Source organism: Lycorma delicatula, chromosome 8 (assembly GCF_047948215.1).
Source record: "Lycorma delicatula isolate Av1 chromosome 8, ASM4794821v1, whole genome shotgun sequence".
Taxonomy (NCBI): domain Eukaryota; kingdom Metazoa; phylum Arthropoda; class Insecta; order Hemiptera; family Fulgoridae; genus Lycorma; species Lycorma delicatula.
In genome coordinates, this window is record NC_134462.1 from 98,604,086 (window position 1) to 98,628,052 (window position 23,967).

Here is a 23,967-nt window from a genome sequence, read left to right on the forward strand (position 1 = left end):
AGATTAAAAAGTAACGGAGATAGAGAACATCCTTGTCGGACTCCCTTTCTTATTATGGCTTCTTTCTTATGTTCTTCAATTGCTACTGTTGCTGTTTGGTTCCTGTACATGTTAGCAATTGTTCTTCTATCTCTGTATTTAAACCCTAATTTTTTTAAAATGCTGAACATATTATTCCAGTCTACGTTATCGAATGCCTTTTCTAGGTCTATAAACGCCAAGTATGTTGGTTTGTTTTTCTTTAATCTTCCTTCTACTATTAATCTGAGGCCTAAAATTGCTTCCCTTGTCCCTATACTTTTCCTGAAACCAAATTGGTCTTCTCCTAACACTTCCTCCACTCTCCTCTCAATTCTTCTGTATAGAATTCTAGTTAAGATTTTTGATGCATGACTAGTTAAACTAATTGTTCTGTATTCTTCACATTTATCTGCCCCTGATTTCTTTGGTATCATTACTATAACACTTTTTTTGAAGTCTGACGGAAATTCCCCTTTTTCATAAATATTACACACCAGTTTGTATAATCTATCAATCGCCTCCTCCCCTGCACTGCGCAGTAATTCTACAGGTATTCCGTCTATTCCAGGAGCCTTTCTGCCATTTAAATCTTTTAATGCTCTCTTAAATTCAGATCTCAGTATTGTTTCTCCCATTTCATTCTCCTCAACTTCCTCTTCTTCCTCTATAAAACCCTTTTCTAATTCATTTCCTCCGTATAACTCTTCAATATATTCCACCCATCTATCGACTTTACCTTTCGTATTATATATAGGTGTACCATCTTTGTTTAACACATTATTAGATTTTAATTTATGTACCCCAAAATTTTCCTTAACTTTCCTGTATGCTCCGTCTATTTTACCAATATTCATTTCTCTTTCCACTTCTGAACACTTTTCTTTAATCCACTCTTCTTTCGCCAGTTTGCACTTCCTGTTTATAGCATTTCTTAATTGCCGATAGTTCCTTTTACTTTCTTCATCACTAGCATTCTTATATTTTCTACGTTCATCCATCAGCTGCAATATATCGTCTGAAACCCAAGGTTTTCTACCGGTTCTCTTTATTCCGCCTAAGTTTGCTTCTGCAAACTAGGCGGAAATGTCTGCAAATGTCTTCTACATTTTCTACCTTATCTTTTTTACTCAGACCTCTTGCGATGTCCTCCTCAAAAATCTTCTTTACCTCCTCTTCCTCAAGCTTCTCTAAATTCCACCGATTCATCTGACACCTTTTCTTCAGGTGTATTCACCTTCAGGACACCTTTTCTTACATTTAATGTAATTTAAGTGTTATTTATTAAAACTTTTATTTATGGTATTTAATGTCGTCTATCAATCGTTTTGACTCAGTTCAAATTTGTTTGACTGCAAAAAAATTATTTTTTTATTCACGCGAAAGAAGTATAACTTCTTACGCACATACATAAGTACATGTGAGCTTTTGAATTCTTTTTCATTAAAGTTTTTCCTTATTTGTCTGTTAACTGATTATACAGCTTAAGCCAACATATATAATTTCTTTGGCTACTTCAGGTACTTTAAACAGATACTGATAATTAGACCTTAATACATGTTCATGACAGTGATTTCTATTTTTTTTTTTTTTGATCACAGTTTTGACTGCAATGTTACAAAATATTTTTCTGATACTATATAAGTGAGCTGATTGATATAGTTTCTCAGAGGGGAATATCTGATAAAATTAATTTTTTTTAATAATTTTTCATGTTACATTTAACATACTACACTGCCCAACAATGAAAATGTTTCAGGCTCAGAAATAGCTTATTCTTATGGATTTCCATATGCGAAATTCAAAAATACCATAAAAATGGCTGAAATCTCTTACTTTGGAGATACAGTGATATGTCATTTTGTACTGATCTACATTTTTAGTTTGGGAGTTATTTTGTTTTTGGAGTTGTCAAACCTATTAAATGACAAAACACAACGCTCTTCAGATGTTTGTAGGTTATAAACATTATTACTGTTGCTGTGACTATGAGTTTCATATTGTTTGTCCTGTAATTAGTACAGAATTTCTGGTTTTCGAATGCTTTTGAAGTGAAAAATTTTTTAAATCAAAATCCCATGAAAATGTGTAAATACAGTGAATAATTTTTGTTACATTTGTGGTAAAATAACATTTTCGTCACAGAAAAACAATCTGTTGCCTCTTGTGAAGCCTGTCTATCAGCATTATTTTTAGGTTAATACCTTTTCTTATCTGATAGATATTTAGTCATATATACATGCTGTATAAGAAAATTCTTAAAACTTTTACCTTGTAAATGAAAAAGTAGTAAACTTTCTTATGATCAGGAGAGATGTAAAGCTTCTGAGGTGTTTGAGATAAAAAGCATCTAATGTCACTTCTCGTAGAAAATAGTAATGACTAGAATTATATAATTTTAGTCAGAATTATTTTCTTTAAGAGTAGTGATATTTACTAAATATCTAGCCATGCAAGGGTGTTGTAGGTATATAGGCCTGCATTTCATTAGGCTTGATATGGTGGTATGATTTACTTTATTTTTATTTGGCTTAGGAAGCCAAGAAGGCAATAGGAAACTGTTTAACTACACTCTTTGTGTAGTAAGCCTGGCATATTGGATATTATTGCTCATGAAAATCTATATTTTTTGGTAGTAAATTGTCATCTACAACCATTGCACTTGTTATTTTTATTAATGTTATTTTTTATTAATAGATGAAAGTTACACAATTCACATTTGTTTAATGTACATTTTATTTTGGTCAGGTTCAATTTTTTGTATTTATTTGCAATTCTTGAATTTTTAAATATTACACCCATTCTCTAACAGATACAGTTTAGTTTAGTCAAGAGAATAATTATTTTAAGAAGTTTTTGAAAATTGAATTTATTTGTTTATTTATTTTAAACTGATGGAAATCTGTATTTTAAAAATCTTTTAAATTTTACTCTTAAGTGTAATATTAGTCAAGATGCTGTGAATGTTATAGTATCAGTTTGAAGTACTCTGTATAGTAAAAAATGTTTGCAATTTTGTTTATTGTAGAACTGTTTTTTAATTAGTTTAGCAATATAATTATAATTATACCATTTGACCTTAATGCTTTTTTTAATGTTATGATTTATCTGGCTTGAATTAGGTTAATTTGTTTAACATAGAATGTTTGTAACTTTTCTTTGAATAGTTGCAATGGAAATATAAAAGGATATGCTAAGTCAAGAATGCTAGTCTAAAATTATACCAAATGCTAATTTAACCATTTTTGCTGATTACACTCATTTGATAAATTTGAGATTTGTTCGTATAACATTGTAAGATGAATTTACAGTATTGTGTTCATGTTTGTGTAGTACATTGTATATGACTTGTTCTATACCCATTTTGTGGGTCAATATAACAAATATAAAAATAATAATATGCTTGAGATGCATTTTGGTGGTTTTGTCATAGAATATGACAAAACCTAAAAAATCTATTAAAAAATATACAGATTCCAATCCAAAAAAAAAAAAAACATTTCCGTTATCAGTTTTTTTTTTTTGTGAATATATTGTGTTTTAAATTATTAATTAAAAGATACATATAATATCAAACAGGAATAAAAAAATATTAAAACAAAATCTTTTTAAAAAAAATACTGTTATGTTAATTTTGTGATATTTTAATTTTATTACTTCTAATCATCTTTTTTGAGAAAGAATAAATGTAAATTAGTGCATTTTATTTTAGCTATTGAATTATATGTTGTCAGTGTGCTGAAGAAATTGCAGAGCTTGGTTTCCATGAGTGAGCATCTAAAGCAACAAGAATTGCTTTTTAGAGAACAGTGTAAAACTGAATTGGCTGTGTTACAAAATTTGGTCAGGTATTTTATTTTTAATTAATAGTTCACTAACAAAAATGATTTATTTACTAGAAATGTTATTACTTTTTAAAGCATTAGATTTCATTTTGGGATATTTCTAAAAATTTGTTCGTCATAATTAATTTCATGCCCCATTTACTTAGGATTTAATAGTTTTGGCAAAATCATGAATTTCTTTTATTGATGTAAACAAATTACTTTTATGTATATTTAATTAAAATCATCAGAATGGTATTACTTTTCCTTTGTTGGTAATTGTTTTAATATCTTAGTAAGTTGACCGTATTAGTAGCAATTGGTCACCTATATTGCAAAGTGCTTGTTTATGGCCATGCAAGTTCTTTTTAATACACAGATAAAGCAATTATTTTTTATTACATACATCAAATATGACATCAGATTTAAAGTGAAATGTTTTTAATAAATTATCTTTAGTAATAACATTATGTAACTTTTTTAATATTATTTTCTAATTATGTCTATTCCCTAAAACAAAAAACAAAGGTTCTGTGCAGTTTTCATCTAATTAAGGAAATAATTAGATTTTATAATTATTTTATTCTCCTAATATATTGCTACTAACAATAATTTGATTTTATATAAATTATTCTGTACGTAATATAGCGAAAGAGTAAGAAAATAATCTATGACCTTGCAAAAAAAGAAAAATTGAGATTAAAATAACATTAAAAGGGCAGCAGATATAACTACAAAATGCCATTGTTTTGCCTGTCATTTTCAAAGACATGTGAAAGGGATTTTTATTTTAATAAAACTATTACAAGTGTTCTAAAGGGGTCATTCTGTGTCAGTTCAACAAAAAAGAAAGAAAAAGGTTTGAAACCTATCATTATCTAAATGTTTTATAAAACTTCATGCATTTTATCCTTTTATATAGATATGTGATCACATCAATTTTTTTTAACTTATTTGGTTTTCATTTTATAGATATTTAAAATTTGGATAAAAATTCCATTTTCCCCCTAGAAACTTTATATAAAATTTTCACCTTCCTTTAGAAAAAAAACATAATTTCTCATATTATTCAATGAAAATTCAAATTAAGGTATGAAAATTTTAGAAAAAAACTCTTTAATTCTTGAAGAATTATCGTTAGTAAAAAAAAAGGATTTAATTAATTTTGTAGTTTGTAAAGCTAAAAACAGGGTTTATACCTACTGAAATATGTATGTGCAGGAGAAAGGATAATCAAATAAGCTTTTTTCTAATAATCCTTAAGATGTGCTCTATCTTGTCTATGAATAAAATTCTTATATAAAATGCATATTTTTAAAGTAAGGTTTGCTTTGAAATAAAAATAAATCTGAAAAATGTAAACCGACTTTATTACTTGCACATAAAAACTACATTTATTTTCTGCTTTTCTACATAGCTGCCTTCAACACATTTTTCATAGTGTTTCACTAGCTTCTTCATTGCCCTTCAAGAAATTCTGCCGCCGGTGACTTAAACCATGCAATAACATAATTTTTCAATTTGTCACCATTGCCAAACCTTTATGTTGCAACCCACTGTTTAAGGTGGAGAAAAAGAAAGTAATCGCTAGGAGCTAAATCAGCTTTTTTCCTAACGACCTCACTCTGATTTGCCACGTGTACAATTTGTCATGCAAAAACAAAATCCTGAGAGATAGCATTCTTCTTTGTTTGTTTCTTATAGCTCTTCTAAGAAGTTTCACAATATGTAATGGAATTCACAGTAATTCTCTTTTTTGCTCACAGTAGACACTGTTTTTGTACCAAAAAAACAATAGCCAAAAGCTTCTTTACCAAAGATTCTTGTTTGAATGTCTTCAATCTAGGAAATGATGTTTGCCCCCATTGCATCAACTACTGTTTTATCTTGATTTTCAATTAAGAAATGCAGGTTACATCTCTAATGATCATCACCTACATTTTCATAACACCATAAAAATTAATGCGTTCAAGCAAGACATTTTTCCTTGTTTGTGTCTTTTAACATCTTTGGCATACAGTTTTTTATAGCCCAATTTTTCAGCTAAAACTTCAAAAATCAACAGTAGTGAAACATCCAGGACAACTTTGGCACAGTAAAGCACCAGTTTTTTTAATTTTTTGTCGATTTTTTCAATCAAATGATTCATTATCTCTGATGGCTTGCTGTTGCGTCTTCATCATGAATGTTCATTTGTCCTAGAAATTACACCACCAGCTGTCTTAATTAGTGCCATTCATAATATTCAGCTTGTAAACGTCACAAAGTTGCCTGTGAATCTCGGCCACAAAATTATTTTTTGCCATCAAAAATCAGATTACTTCTCTTACTTCACGCTTGCTTGGATCAGGAATTGTATCACTCACTCATTAAATAGATTTATATAAACAATTTAAAAAGAAAATGACTAAACTATTATTGCTAACTAAACAAGTTTATTGACTGAAAAAACTAAGCTATGCAAGCGCCGTCTGTTTACATCGCCACATACCTGTTTAGGTGCCAAATTCAAAACAGATCTTACATTAAAATTATAACACATATTTTACTCCTAATATACATGTATACATGTCACATGGCCTGGTTAAGATGATGTGGAATTATCCAAAAGAAAAATTAGAATGTGTAGTTTCTTACAGAAACTGAATTTGTGGTAAAAACAAATATTAAGAGAATAAATGAGGAGTTTAGTCAAGCCTTGTAACTGCTATGGCCACATTTACTGATATCAAAGCTGTGAAATTTAGCGCTGTTAGAATTAAAATGGCATTTTAATTATTTCATTTTTAAACCTGAAAAAACAGATTGTTGAATAGAATTTTATTGTTAAAAAAGTTACACCTGGGTTTTAGTAGTAACTGTAAGAATTTCCAAATATTTTCTTTTTGAAATTTAAATGTATACATTCTTTATTGTGTAATTTAGAATATTCTCTTTCCAAAATCTGTACATACTGAATCCATTTAGTGCCAATCATTTTATAATGTCTATCCTATGTGCTGAATGTAAAATTAATATTTATTGAAAAATAGATTATATTAGCTAGTTTAAATGGGTTTAAAAAATATAAAAATTGGAAAAAAATATTCTGCCATTTTTTTTTTTTTTGTGCTGGAACAGTTGCACCACTGACTATAGGAGAATAATTCTTTCACTGTGGCCATTGATGCAACTGTTGTATTCTGAAAAAAGTGAGTGGTTATTCCTTCTCCCATGTACAATTTTCTGTATTTTTCCTATTTGTGGACTAAGTATGCAATCAATAAAGATTTTTTAATAAATTCCTTTATGCTCAGAAAAGAAAAATGAAAGGTTACTCATCCTTTCTACAGCTACTCATTGCACTCAGATAAAGGGGGTTGATAATTTTAGTATTGTTATTTACAGAACCAGAGGAAAGGGTAAGTGAACAACCGCTTATTATGTGATGCATTTCAGTAGATTTTCCTTTGAACTAAACAATTATTTTGAATAGTTTAAAAGAGGTTCCTGAAATTTTTGGTAGAAAGTACAAGTAATGAGAATAAAATTAAACAAATATAAAATAAAATTATTTTCATTGAAGAAAATAATGCTCTTTTAAGTAATACAAGTATATATATATATAAAGATTGAATAAAATAAATGTTACATTTTCTGATTTTACCAAACTGATAAAACTTTTACAATTAAGTATTTATGTATATAATTTTATATATTACTCTTACTTCCTTGAATTTTATGTTAATAAATTACATAAATTGACAGAAAAATTAAAAAACGTTTTGAAAAAATAAAAATGACGTGCAAAAATAAAATAAATGTGTAGTTATACTCAAGGGTGCTTGATCATATTGAAAGCTAAACATTGAATGATGTACACCATAAGTTTAAGACCAAAAGAGTACGATTTCAGTTGGTGGGAATAGTTTGTAATCGTGTGGGTAGCACCGCTGCTGAAGAAACACAAGGCCGGTTTTTTTTCAATCTATTGAAAAGTTTTTGTGAAGGTTTGAAAAGTAAGGTTAATAATTTCAAACCCATAACTTTCTAGTTTAGTTATAGGAGTAATTTATCTCGTGATTTTCTTTATGGTATTCTTCTTTGTAATAATGACAATAATTTTCTAATTATTCAATAAAATAAAAAATAAAGGTAATCAATGGACAATTGATATATTATTTGTTAAGGAAAATTTACTCTAAGTAGTATATTATTGAGCTCAGAATGATTGTTCCTAATTTTTTTTTTTTTTTTTTAATATTCATTTGTGTATTTGTAGGGAGGCTGAAGATGCAGAATCTGTTGATGTTGAAGGTACTACTGGAAATGATACTTTTATTTTGGAGCGATTAAATGAGAGAGTAGCTGCTGAACGTTTAACTCTGGGCCGAAAGACACGAGCTGTTGTGGCATTACAGAGACAGTTAGATCAGATTCCTACTCGTACTGAATTGGCGCAGTATCAGCGTCGCTTTATGGAACTTTACAGTCAGGGTAAGTTATTGTTTTGCTTTTTTTTTAATATCCTTGAGCTAGTTTTATATTCACACAGTTAATGAGGTCTGGATTGAAGGATTGCTTTAATGATCTAAAATATATAAAATCATTAGGGTTTGCTATTAGCTAGACATATCCAAAATGTGTGTAAACTTTTCTTGTTTCTTTTAAGAAAATGGCTATTTTAATCCATTTCACTATCACTTGATTTTTGGAACTCAGATTTTGGGACATTCTTGACACTTATCAGATGTATTACTATATCAAAAGAAAAGCAGCTATAATACTAAGTTGAGGAGTAAAATAGACTATTGCAAACCTTAGTTTATATTGCCAAAAATATTCGGTCATTGTTAAATTGTGTATTTATTATATCCATTTATATATTAGCAATATTACCCTTGTATATTATATTAATGGTAATTTGAATAAACATTCATAGAGAACTCACATATGAGCTTAAGGAAAATTCTTGATATATTATATGACAGGCTAAATATTTCAGAGAGTAGCTGTTTATAAATTATATAAATCTTGATAATTAACGTGCAGTAACAACAAGGGAAGTATTTTCTTATTTTTTGTTAATAATACTTTTCACTTGCTTAAATATTCTTTTGCATAAAAATTTAGTGTTATTACTCTAATTGACTGTATGTTTTATTTTGTATATAAATTTTACACATTCTAATGTTATTATAATCCACAAGTACGTTTTAATTATTAATTTATTAAAGAATCTTTCTTTGTAGTATAACTACTGCATTGTTATATTAGTAAAAATTGAAAATGTAATACTACCAAATAAGAAAAAAATTCTTATCTTACATTTTTTTGATTTTGAATGTCCCCTTTGTTCCCCACCAAAAAAAAATAAATAAAATATAGGGTGTATCACAGAGTTTTCCTAGGTCTTTCATAACCTATTCTACTAGTGAAAAATAATGAAAAAAGTTCACATAAACATAAGTCCTAAAATGCCTAAGATTTCACTCTGAGTTTATGCTACTCCACTGAAAGGAGGTCATATTGCAATCTTTAGGACTTTAATTTACCCACACATCTCAGTAATGGTCGAACTGAGAATGTACAAGACTACACTTCATTACACTCATACATATCATCCTCTGAAGTATTATCTAAACGGTAGTTACCGGAGGCTAAAGAGGAAAAAGAAAGAAGAAAGAAAGGACTTTAATTTAAAGGGGTAGAATTAGTGACTTCTTACGGTTTTGACCTGAAAAATTGAATAAAATAGTTTTCAGAACTGTATCTACAGTAGTTTTTGAAAAATCTAGGGTAAAAATCAATAAGTTAGGATAAAAAAACAGTGTGTTTTATGTTTGATGTACAATAACTTTGTTAAATGGGTAATAAATACATAAAAATTTAAAACTAAACTTGTAGAGAATTTAATTCTGAACAAAATGGTGTAAGATAAGTTGAATAAAACAAAGAAAGTTAGAAAAATTCAAAATTTATTTATAACCAGTATATTAGTCTAAAGTGCATTGTATGTACATGTGCCAGGGTATAATAAATGTTCAAAAATGCGCCCTCCATTTTCAACACATTTCTGTACTGCTTTTTAGTTCTTCAAGGCTGTTCTTAATTGCTCAGCCCTCCATAATGGGGACAATTCATTCCTCACAAGAATATATTTTATTTTGTATACAATATTTTTTATCCATCCCCAGATGCAAAAATCTAAAGTTATTAGATCAGGCGATCGTGGTAGCCAGGAATTTTTACCTTCACGACCAATCCATTCCTCAGGGAAGTTATGAATTAAGTGAGTGGAAACAATACAAGAGAAATGGGGAGGCCATCATGTTGGAAGTATACTTTGTGTCTAAGCACTAGAGAAACATCTTCAAGCAGCTGTGGTAATTCTTGAAGAAAGTGCAAGTAGATGTCAGCATTTACAACGGCCAGGTATTATGAATGGTCTAAACAGCTGATTGTGAAGAAGGCCGTACCATACATTTTTGTTAAATTGGTGTTGAAAATTGTCTTCTACCATTTCAATGGCAAACCAATCACAATCAAATTAAAATTTACAGAAAACTTTTGCTATCGACAGCACAATTTGCCATACTTGATATACTTAATGTACCTTACAGAATGATTAAAACATTAATGAAGTATTGCTCGTTGTTGATAAGCTGTTGTTATTTATTGGCAACAGCTGTTGTTATTTTATTGTTACATATTGCCATTTTATTACGGGTAATTTTTATTTTACAGTTGTCTAATTTCCAGTTTTTTAGAATTTTTTAACACTAAATTTTGTTTTTACAAATTTTTCATATAACCAAAAAACAATTTGGTTTTTATTTATATTAAGTGATTACTTTTCTGACCAATGTAGTAATGCAGTGATTCCCAAACTGTGCGCCATGGCACCCTGAGGAGCCACAGACCTTCACAGGGGTGCTGTGGCACCATGAAATATTGTAAAAGCTTCATAATTAATGGAACAAAGACATTTATAATTATTAATTTAATGTTAATAAAGTAAAAAAAATAATAAAGATACATGAGTTTTATTTATCATTATCACTTATGAGTAGTCAAACTTTTACTTAGGGTAGGGCACCATGGAAAAATTTTAATTGCAAAAGAGCATTGCGACTCTAAAAAGTTTGGAAACCACCTAGTAGTAATGTACAGTTTCTAAATAAAATTAGAATATTTTTAACTTATTTTACACCATTTTATTCTAAATTAGATTCTCTATAAGTTTTGTTTAGAAGTTCTATGTGCATTATGCATTAACAAAGTTATTGTATGTCAAACAAAAAAAAAATTATTTTTACCCCAATTTATTGTTTTCATCCCAAATTTCTCGAAAACTACTGCAGATATGGTTCTGGAACTAATATTATTAGATTTTTCAGGTTTAATACCATAAGAAATCACTTAATTAATATCCTAAAAATTTCAGTACAACTCATTTTACCAGAGTAGCTTAAATCTCTAGTAATTCTTTCCCTAGCTGTAACTCATAAAGAAGCATTTTAGGACAATGTTTATATGAACTTTTTGCATTATTTTCACAGAAATAAGATTAAGTTTTATACATACCAAGTTATATTTAAGTAGGAAACAGCTTTACTGCATATCTGAAAGTTATTTAGGCAGAAAGAAATTGGGTTCTACATAGTTAAACCAAAAAAAAAAATCTTCATTATGGTGGGTTTTTAATCTTTTTCCACCATCTTGAATCAATCTTAATTTTTTAAAATATTAAGGCGGATGACACATGATTTAGATTTTAAATTTTACAGTAAAAACAATGGTGAAACCCGTTTTTCTGTTAATGCATTCGTTAACGAGTTATAAGCATTCAAAGTTGCAATGACAGAAAAATCATGTTAACAATAAAATGAGGTGGAACACGCTGCATGAACAATTTTGTTGCATTTTACATTCATAATGCTTTCATTTAAGAACTTTAAACAGCGCTATATTTGATGATGATAATAATAATAATAATAATAATAAATAATAACCAATAATTAACAACACATTTAATCAAAACAAAGGACTATTTACCTTATTGAATTAAAGGATTGAATAAATATTCAGTCAAATAAATAAAATTAAAATAGAAGTGAAATTTATGAAAAGATAAAAAAATTAAAAGATAAAAGTTTTTGTAGGCACCAGTAACACTATCTTCTGTTTTTTGTTTACATTTTATTTTTTTCTAGTAGAATAATAATGACCATTATCATTGGTCATTGAATGACCAATTAGAATTATCCACATACATTTTGTCATTCTACTTGTAAGGTGCAGTCATGATAAGGTTGACGTTTCATTTAATGGATTGAAAATCTACTCACATCAAAAATTTCTGTGTATTCCTTGCATCCTCTAATTGCCCAAACCTGTAACCTCTGAAGTGCTCTTTAACCTCTTATTGTACTATTTATTAATCCTTTGCATCTTTCCTGCTGTAGTTACAGCAGGAAAAAATTTGTCTGTTACCCATATTTTATCTCATCATTTTTTGTTATCACTCACATTTCTGAACCATGTGTTTGAATTGGAGTGTAACTCATGAATATTATTTATTTTCACTTCAATGGTTCTTTAAATTTCTAAAGCTTTGATATAATTTCTTGCTGTTTACTTTTTACTAATCTTTTTGTCTTAGAATTTTGTACTCTAAATAACAAAATATTTTTGCAATCTTAACTGATAATTGTCACTTCAGTTTCATTCATTGCTTATTGCTTTCAACTTTTTGATTTTCCCTGTCCTACTTTATATCCCACTTTACCAGTTTTTCTCCGAGCAGAAAGGTGACTTTTGACCACATATTCCTTTTTACTTTGGGTAATATATTTTCACCTTTGATCAGGATAAGTCTAAAAGGAAGAAAAATAAATAGAAAGTCAGGAAGCAAGAGTAGTAAAAATAAAAAAAAATTTAGTTTTAATGTATTGTAGATGAAAAATCTTACATATTTAAGTGTAAATACATTAATAGTATATTAATACTATATAATACTAATAGTATTATAATACTACTAATAGTATAGTAACTAAGTATAGTATAGTAACTAATTTAGTATTATAATACTAATAGTATAGTATAATACTAATAGTATACATTAATAGTCTGAACATATATAACGTTGCATATATTTTTTTTATTTTTATCTATATCTAGATTTTTATTTAACAGATGTGAGCTTATCAATAAGTGTTCACTTTTTATCAAATTATGAGTGAAAATGGATGGGATTGGAGTTTGCCAGATATCTATGTGCTTTTTATTTTTCTGTCTGTATTCATTTATATCATGTAATTTTAAATTTTAGTTGCTGGCAAACATCGAGAGACGAAACAGTTCTACAGTTCTTACAATATATTGAACAATAAGCATCAGTATTTAAATAAAGAACTTAACATTCTGAACTCTATACAGGATAACTATTCACAAGCAATGTCTTCACAGAGTGGAAAAGAACAATTTATGCAGCAGTTAGATCAAATAGTGGATGGAATGAAACAAAATAAAAAAAAGGTGAGTAGTCTGTATCAAAAAGCTTAAATTACAACTACCGACTGATAAAGTTTTTGACTAGAAAATGTAATTGAATTTAATTGTAATACAATGAAAAGTAGTTTGAAGTAATTATAAAGACTTAATTATGAGTTGCTTAAAAACATTATGTTTATGAACATTATATTTTTACGGACCTATATTGATTTTGTATTTTATATTTATTTTGTTTCCTATTTAAATTTTTGAAGAAGTTCCACTTATTGAAATTATGTTATTTGATCATTTATTAGGATCATGTAGTTTCAAAATAAAAATTTCTCTTCGATGAAGATATTCTAGCATATTTATTTAGTGCATTAGGAAAATTTCAGCCAGCTAGTATAAGATCAGTTTTGTAGTTTATAAGAAAAAAAACTACTTCTGTTCCAAAGACACTTAGAAAAACACTGCCATCCATATTTATTTACCAGTCAATATACATCAGTACACCTGCAGAGGTAATAGTGATTACATGTTTGCGAGACTGGAATTTACATACTAAAACAAAATGAACTTAGTAACTAAAACATAACAGATATACATCCTTTTAAGCATAGAATTTGAAAAATTCAACTAGGGCACTTTAACATGTTAAAGGCCCTATTGAGTATTTTAACAAAATATAAAACTTAAGGAATGGATTAGAATGAATATATAAGTTCTGCTTATGGTATGCTTATTTCCTACTAACCTTTTGAGATCAATTGGCAGTAGATTAAATATTTTTGTAGCTTTGGTATAACTGCTTTTGACATTAACAGTCTTATTTATTCTCAGCATTGGAATATTTATTTCTTGTACTATTGGAATTGATGAATTTGTTTTGTAATTCAATGTAGTCGTAATTTAATGATTGGTAAGAAAACATCTGTTCAATGTTCATAGGTAATGTCTCACTAAAAGTATTTTTACTTATTACTCTCAGTATTCTTTTCTGGAGGGACTGTAATAAGTTTGTGCACATTTTGTATGCATCACCTCATGCAGTAATTCCGTAATTAATTAAGCTGTGTACAAAGACGTAATATTTCATTCGTAATGTTTTTGGGTTCATGATTCTAGGTAGCTTACAAAATATAAATACTAGGTATTTAGTCTTTTTAATTTTGTACTCAGCATGTTTATCCCAATAAATAAATAAATTGTTTATCCCAATAATCATTCCTAAATATTTACTATATTCAATTCTTTTCAGCTTAACACCTTTGGTTTGTATGTTAATTTTCCATGAGTACACTATCAGTGTAGGTTTCGAAGGTCATACATACCGTCTTGTCTACATTCATAGATAACTTATTCAGGGCTTGCCAATTTGATATATTTGTTAAGTATTAATTCATTCTTTCAACTTTCAAATCAATTTTTGTCAGTTGCAATTATAGCTGCATCATCTGCATATGACAAAACCACACTTTCAGGCATATCCACGAGAACATCATTGATATACAATATAAATAATAGAGGTCCTAAGGTTGTACCTTGTGAAACCCCTATTAATATCTTTTTATCCACTTTTGGCCACTCCAACTCTTAACATTCTTTTGCCTGTTTTTTCCCCTTTTTCCCCTGATACCTTATCTATAAAACTTATCCAATAAAATTTGGTGGTCTATAGTATCAAATGCTTTAGTTAGGTCCAAAAATGTAATGGCCATTGGATTATTTTTATTCAATTCATTATATATTTTATTAGTTATCTAGCTGAGGGCATCATTAGTTCCTTTATTCTGTATAAAACCATATTGATTATTTGCTAATATTTTACATTCCAATACAAAGTTATTTATAAATGATTTATTTTTTCAAAGATTTTTCCCAGATTAGAGATATAACATAACCTGGACACTTTGATGGAGAAACTAAGAAATGCTTTGGTTACTGAAGGAATTATTATCCCCAATGAAGTAAAACTTAATAAATCTATTTTCCACAAGGTGGTACAACAAATAATAGATCTGACAATGGAAAAATGAAATCCAGATGCTTCATATTTGGAGATTATATGGGTTTGGTTCCTTGCTGGTATAGCTTCATGTTATTGTCAGTCTCGTTTATCTCCAACTGGCTGTGTATACCTTGCTGCAACCTTGGAGTACATTGTTCACGTCCTACTGAGGGATAGGGATGTTAAACTATTAAATAAAGAGGATTTCTTGTTTGCAATAAGTGGTATGAGGATAACACATCATGGTGGTGATGTCATTGGGAATGTAAAGTCAGTTTGTGGCTTGATTGATAGTGATTATTCTAAACATACTAATCTAATATTAGCAATGTTGCCATATAGATATTATTTATATGAAAATTCTGTTGAAAACAGGAAAATCTCTACTATAAATAATCATATTAGGACTGCTATGTACAGGAATAATATAAAATTAATGATACACCTATCTTATAGATTTTTTTCATCTAGACATGGCTTGTGCGACAATCTTGTGAGAGAAACAACATATTGTGATTGTGAAACTCTCAACAGAAATATGCATGATGATTATAGATTAATACTACACGAAAACATAAGAACCTTAAATGCCAATCATGAAGTAGAAATTTTTGTTGAGAGCTTATCAGTTATGTCTTATATCATTATTTGTACTGAAACTTGGAATCTTGAAAATGTTGCATGTTTTTTTTGGACAGGGTATAGAATATATTGCAATAATACCAGGAATAACAAATCAGATGGTGTTGTTATATATATGAAAGAATGGTTATTACGGTTATTTGATTATAATGGTTAATACTGAAATTATAGAAATAGACATACAGTTCTAAATATAAGTGTGAAAACTGATGAGTTAAGCAACTGTGAGATATCAGCAATATATAGATCACATGATATGCCTAAACTTGAGTTTATCAATAATATAAAGAAATTATTAAATCAGAAGAAAAGTCCCAAAAATCATATTATCATTGGTGACTATAATATTGATTTGCTAGAATATGAACGATATAGGAACTTTTAAACAATTTTCTTGGGAATGGATACCTGGTTTTCATAGGATAACAATATCACCTGATAATGAAAAAAATGGATTGTGCATTGATATTTTGTTCATCAAAGCCATATCATTAATCTTGAGGACATTAAAACTTGACAGCTCGAAGACTGACCATCACCCATTATTCGCATCCTTGAATAAATTGGAAACAATATAAACAACTGATATAAGATACAATTTAAATTATGGCAAACTCAAAAATTATGCCAAAACAGTTAATTGGAATAGCATAAACTCAATGCAAGATCCGTATGAAGCAACTGATAATCTCATAATGACAATAAGGAAATGTATTGATATAAATATATTAGTCAAGTTTTATTTCTATCTTTTCTAACTAGAATACCTAGAAAGGATTGGATTACTACAGGAATAATAAACTCCTGTATTAGAATTGAGTTACTATGTATGATATGGAAATTAGAGCCCACGAATGAAAAATTGAAAACTGAATAAAAAAACTGTGATAAAACCTTAAGTAAAGTTATAAAAATGGCTAAAATGAATTTTGATAGTAAATTAGTAGAAAAAAATTGTGATAATATTAAGAATTTATGGAAATTTATAAACTCAAAACTTGGAAATACGGTAAATAAAAATAATGGAATAAATTACATTTATAATGTAGCAAGAACAAAACTGAAAAACCTGAGGAAACTGTGAATGTTATGAATACATATTTTTGTGGAATAGCAGATAATTTTAGCAAAAAGATCTTACAACATTGAATATGAATATAAAATGACTGCTTATGAATGAGAAGTACAACAAATCACTGAAGATCTGAAAAATTAAAAAAGTAGATAATATTAATACAAAATCAGATAAGACATTAGCTTGTTATATAGCTGAACCTTTAGCTCACATATTTAATCAGTATAGAGAAGGATGTATGGCCTGAAGCTCTAAAGAGAGCTGAAGTTATACCGATCTATAAAGCAGGTCCTATATGTAATATGTGTAACTATAGTATTATATACTATATAATGTAGCTTCATGATCGATTTGTCTGTTAGGTTAACATTGTATTTTAAATTGAAATTGTTATAGTTAATGCATTTCAGATTCCTTTTTAAATAAAACCTTTTTTAGTCTTACATTGTTATTATTTTGGACGCGTGATTCATATTTGCATTACATTTTTTTTTAGGTTGAAGATGTAAGGAATGAAGAACGTAGAAATAGAGATCGATTGAGTGCACAGTTGTTGACATTAGTTGATCAACAGCGACAATATGTTGCTGCACTAAAACAGTTAATGACTGAATGTCATAATGAGGTGGCCACCAGATCTCATTCAGCTGCTTTGCAGTTATGATGTAAATTTCTCTGTTAGAGTACAATTTATTTATTTTACATAATTTTATTGCTTTTATTTTCTTATTGCATATCATACTCATTTATATATACAAGGTCTGTTCAAAAAATAACAACTTTTTGAATTCTACACCAATGGATATTTTAGTGATGTGTGGTTGGCAGCATTGTGTTCCACTTAACCTCCTCTGACCACAAGTTCTTGGATTGTTGATATCATATTTAGTTTTTGTGATTGTTGTTTGAGTATGAAATGTTTAAGTGTTAGTAGTGATTTTTTGATAAACTTTTGTCTCAATGTTGTAACCATAAACCCAGCTTTCATCTCTTGTTACGATCCTTTGCATGAATGTTTCATTGTCATCGGCTTGTTCAAGGAGTTGCCGGCAATTGTCCACTCGATGTTCTTTCTGCTGTTTGGTCTTCAGACAAGGAACAAACTTTGCTTCAGCTCGATCCATGTTCAATTTTTCAATCAAAATATCATGGCATGATCCATTCGAGATGCTAACCCTTTGTGCTAGTTCTCTGACAGTCAATCGGCAAATTGCACGCACCAGATTGTTGATTTTCTGAACATGTGTGTCATCAGTTGAAGTCAAAGGCCTTCTTGGTCATGGGTCATCTTCAATTGAGTCGTGAAAATCATTTGCAGCATTGGGTCGACCCAGAGCATCATCTCCATAAGCATGTTACAGAACTTGAAAAGTTTCTATGAAAGTTTTCCCCAATTTCACACAAAATTTTACATTGTATCATTGCTCCTGAAAAACACACATTACAAAAATCACTTCTGACACTTAAAATATGTTGCACTTAAATAACAATAACTCAAAAACTAAACGAGATATCAACAATCCAAGAACATGTGGTTACAGAGGATGTTATGCGGAACACAATGCTCCCAACCACATGTCACTAAATATCTCCATTAGCATGTAATTAAAAAATTTCTTGTATTTTTTAACAGACTTCGTATATAATTAATTTTCTAAAATCAATCCTTTCAAGACCCATATCACCTCTGCACTTTAATATAAATTTAAAAATCCACCCAAGTGCAATTATAAGACAACTCTTCTTACCTTCTTTGTGTATTCATGTAATTTTTCAAAAGTACTTTCATGAAATCCTGCATCATCAGTCATGTATAATATTTATAAAATTACATATTAAACATAAAATTAAAGAATTAAATGATTAAAATTGCGATTACATATACAAGAGATATTATACATTGTGGCTTTACAAGAGTATATGAAGTCATTAAATTAAATAAAAACAAACAGTAACATGTATATGGCTAGCCAAATACTACTTGTAATATTTAAATAAATATTTTATTTAATATCTATGAAGATGCTGCTATCTATTGCAGCTTTTATTTTATGAGTGTGAGTATCAAAATTAAATTTTAAATTGTTGAAATGTGGAATTTCATATTATAATTCATATTATTCAATTTATAATTCATATTGTAACAATTTAAAATTTTCTTTTGAAATAGATGTAAACAGAACAATAAATTTTCTAGATGTTAGCATTGAAATTAACAAAAATAATCAAACTGTAACTTCAGTATACAGGAAACCTATAGCCATAACAATTAATAGAAAATCAAATCATCCTTGGTCTCATAAAATTAACATATATACAAATATGATTAACAAAGCTATCCATTATACATAAAATAATAAAGAAAAATTAAACACTGAAATAAATATCATAAAACAAATTGCCTTGTTAATTGATAGTATATATAAAAAACAAACATTAAAACATAATAGTACAATAACTTTAAAACCATTACATAACACACAGAAGACTGACAACATTTACATAAAATATTCATATACTAACAGTGTTTACACTAATGCGTAAAGTAGCTTTTAATCCAATAAATTCAAGGTTATGCTTGAGTCTTGTAGTTATTACAGGCTTGGTAAATTTATTTTGCACTTTCATAGGGCTTATCTTATGTGTACTTTTAGAATAGGTTGTTTTGGCTTGTTTTCGTTATCAACTCTCTTGGTTCCAGTCTGACTGACTGTTGCGTCATCTTAATAGTGTCAGCGTATTTCTATCACGCATTATGTATTGCTGTTTTGTTCTCACACTAACACTTGCACACTACCCGTTGTTGTTAACACACACACACACACACTCTTCTGTCCATTGCCTAGTTCGCTTCCCCTACTTCCCACCACGCCACCTTTTGGCAGTGCAGAACAGACTTTAACGATGTGTGGATCCCTCTCGTATATTCCAGGACAGACTTTCACGATGTGTAGTTAGTTGCCTGCGATTCGCTCTCGTTTCTCTCTCTCTCGTATAGTGTTGTTATACTCGTTGCCTTTGTGCATTCATAAACGTGTTCGTACTAGAAACGTTGATTTTTAGTGTGGTTATATTCATTGCCTTTGTGCATTCATAAACGTTGGTTCAGTTACTACAAAAACCAGCCGAATTTATCGAAGCAGGATCTTTCCAAACTGGTTATTACAAATTTGTGACGCTATTATTATTTAACATTATTTGTAAATGTTAAACCTCCTGAATTTTGATTCATTAATATTTTTATACTTTGTTCTTAATCGTAAAATGAATTTCAATAAATTGCATACAGTGTCTACATTGTCTTTCAAGCGTCTTTATTGTAATGTTAACATAATTTTGCAACTAATATTTACATTTTACCTCGTGTGTTTTATTAACTGCTACGGTCTGAAATATTTATAGTTTTATTTTGCCATGGATTGTGATGTGTTTAAAAGTTTGTGTTTTGAATGCCTTTGTAATACAATTACTTATTTATTTATGGATGATTAAATATTTTGATTCTCAAAAAAATTTCTCAGACAGGAAGCTATTTTGTATGAAAATAGTTGGACCATTACGTCAATAAAACCAACATTATTCAAATATTTTGTAAACAGTTGCATGCAGTGTAAATAATCATTAAAACACTAATTATAAAATATTTGTAAAATGCATAAATTTGTTAAGTGCAGAGATGAATAAATAAGAAATAATTCTTATTTATTCATGAACTGAATTCATATTACTTTTCTTAAATTAATCTAAAGAAAATAATCCCTGAAGGAAAATTATGATTTTGGACTTCTTTGTAATTAATATTGTGATTTGATCTAGTAACATTTATTGCTTTTGTATTCCCTCTTGTAGTGTGAATAATATTGTATTTAGTTATTTAAACTGTTATTAGACTCGCATTTAATACAAAAGATTTTCAAAATTATTATTTGAAAAATGTATATTTATGTATTTGTCATTTAATATTATAATTGATATGTTGATTCAGCTGATATTCCTTGTATAGGATTATGTTAAGGTTATTTCGTAATTTCATTTAATTTTTTAAGGTTATGATTTAAAAGAAAAGGTTGAAAGTTGTTTTTTTCTAATTAAAGTCCAATTTCTTTTGGCAAAAACGAGCTATGTATCATTTTATTTTGTAATTTTACCCAACAAACAGTCTTGTTGAAAATATAACCAAAGTTTATGACAAGGATAAATTTAATTAAACCTGCATATAAAACTAACAACCATTTATGAAATATTTAAAAAACAATAAAAATACTGATTTATACAATGTGAGATTTATATGATGAAGTGTAATAATGATTGTGAGGATATTTATATACATAAAGCCACAATGTATAATATCTCTTGTATATGTAATAGCAATTTTAATCTTTTAATTGTTTAATATGTAATTTTATAAATATTATACACAACTGATTGTGGGATTCCATAAAAGTAGTTATGGGAAAAATTATACAAATAAGGTAAGAGTTCTATACTTGAGTGGATTAAATTTATATATATATATACTAATTGAAGATAAGATTTTTTACATATTCACATTGTAAATTTTATTTAAAATTATGTATTTTATACTAAGAATACTACAATATCTGTAAGAATGATTATTATGTTAAGAGAAATAGGAGAGATAAACTTAAGAAATGTAATTCTGTTTTTCAATGTGTATTGCCTTACTTTAATAAATGAAATTACAGTTTAGTTTTCTTTTATTTAATTCAATTAACATATTACTAAAATCTTAATATATTAACAGATTTTATATATTAAGATACAAATGAGCCAAATAAATCCAGCTTCAGGAAATAAAAGTTTAAAAATGAAAAGCAAAATCCAGACTTATAGCCATACCATTTTTACTTCTGGACCTACCTGAAAGGGATAGATAGTCTGCAAGAACAACTCGCTGACATCGAAAGACAACTTATAACCAGAGATTGCCAGAATTCCAGTTGGAAAATTGCACAAAGTTTTCCTGAACATGATTTGCTGTACTAAATTCTGTATAGTGGCTGGTGGTGTAAATGTTTACAATGTTGCAATGTAATTTTAAAGACTGTGTTCAAAATGCTCACAATCAGCCACTATACAGAATTAGGTACAGCGAATCATGTTCAGAAATCTTTCTGTAATTTTCCAACTGGTCTGGCAATCTCTTGTTATATGTTGTCTTTCAATGTCTATGGGTTGTTCTTGTAGACTATTCCTTTCAGAAGGCCCGGAAGTAAAAATTGTATAGCTATAAGTCTAGAGATTGGTGTGGCCACAAGTCCTTTCTGATTGCTCTATACTTTGTGATTCTATCTCTCCTTTGCTCTATCCTTGCAATTCAAAAGAGACTGATCGGAAGTTACTCTGTCTTGTTGGAAGTATCAATAAGAAAGTATCATCCAGTAAGTTCTGGAGTCAAGTTATGTGTAAATTCTTCATATAGTTCAAAGAATATTGGTCTGATGATCTGGTTTCCAAAAATTGAACACTAAAACCAATTTTTACATTATGGGCTGGTTTCTATAGGTTTCATTTGGGGGTTTTGTGTAGCCCACTGCTACATATTCTTAGAATTAATGTAGCCTGATATATGGAACCATGCTTCATCTGTTGAAATGAAGGGAAAAAGATCAAGGAATCCTTCGCTAACATTCTGTAAGAGCTGCTGGCAGTAACTTATTTCTTTACCCTTATAATATTTTTTCAATTAATGCACAACACACACGATAGCCTTTCATTTGTAAACCTTGTTGTATATGCCAACACTATGTTCGAGAAACTGCTGTTTGCTGAGCTAATCAACATGTTGACTGGTGAGGACTCCTTCCAGTATGATTCACTGTGTTGGTAACAACATACAGAGCTTGAACAGTTGGTTGTTTCACTCTCTTCACATTGGTAATAATGTGAAGAAAGTTTGCCACTTCTTCACTAAATTTTGAATTGTTGATTTTGCAGGAACATTACTTCTAGAACACATCCCTTGAAACCTTTCATGAACTAAATTTATTGAAGTTGTGTGAACATATTCCTCCACAAAACAAGTTGAAATGAAAAAAAGTTGCTTAACTGATTATACCATGATATACAAATGCTACAGACTCGCTAAAGAGGAAGGGAAGGCTGAAGGCTTATGAGTGAATCAATGACCTTTAACTAATATGGATGCCCAACAACATACCTTCTGACACAATTGTGTCAGAAGATAGTGTGTCATACACTAAGACTGGTTTTATATGGCTCACCCAGTAATATATATATATTTCAAAGAAATAGGGTACATCTTAGATTTGAAGAAATACGACTGACAATAACCTACTCGTACGTAGAGATAGGATATACAAAATATCAATATTGATATTAAAAGTGCCCCAATATTGATACTGGGCTAATATATCAATAGTGTTGAAGTTTGTACACTATTTGTTGTTATATTGTGTTGTGGTCTTTTCTTATAACTTTGTTATTGTTACTCTCTACTCTCTTAATCTAGTTCATTATGAAGTAAAGTTCAGTTTTCCATTAATTTTGCTGTTAATAAGAAACAAAAAGGTTGCACTATGACACTGCATTAAAACAGAAAGTTACTTGCAGAGAAGAATAGCCAACATTAATTTTTGACATTAATGAAGTCAATATACGGCATTGGAGAAAAGACTGTCGAGCAATATTTTTATGGAAAGAATTGACAAAGTGTTTTAATGGACCTAATAGAGGAAGATTTGCCCAAATTGATGATGCTGTAATTGATTTTGTAAAAGTAAACTGTGCAAAAGAACTACCGGTATAACCAGCCAGATGATGTGATTAAGATCTTTGGAAATTGCCAAGGCCATCTATGTGGAATTTAAGGGAAATTGAGGCTGGTATGAGAGGTTAATGCGTCATAGTGAACTTTCATTACAATGTACATCAATTTGTCA

General features: G+C 28.9%; 1 protein-coding gene across 1 annotated transcript in view; it reads left to right on the plus strand.

Moving 5' to 3' along the window:
* fidipidine (coiled-coil domain-containing protein 93) overlaps positions 1-21,748 on the plus strand; it is a 51,897-nt gene extending 30,149 nt beyond the window's left edge. The window contains exons 11-14 of the mRNA XM_075372578.1: positions 3,753-3,866; positions 8,104-8,318; positions 13,156-13,361; positions 17,541-21,748. Coding sequence (XP_075228693.1) covers positions 3,753-3,866; positions 8,104-8,318; positions 13,156-13,361; positions 17,541-17,708 — 703 coding nt within the window. The 3' untranslated portion in view covers positions 17,709-21,748. The remainder of the gene's footprint in view (positions 1-3,752; positions 3,867-8,103; positions 8,319-13,155; positions 13,362-17,540) is intronic.
* Positions 21,749-23,967: the final 2,219 nt, after the last annotated feature.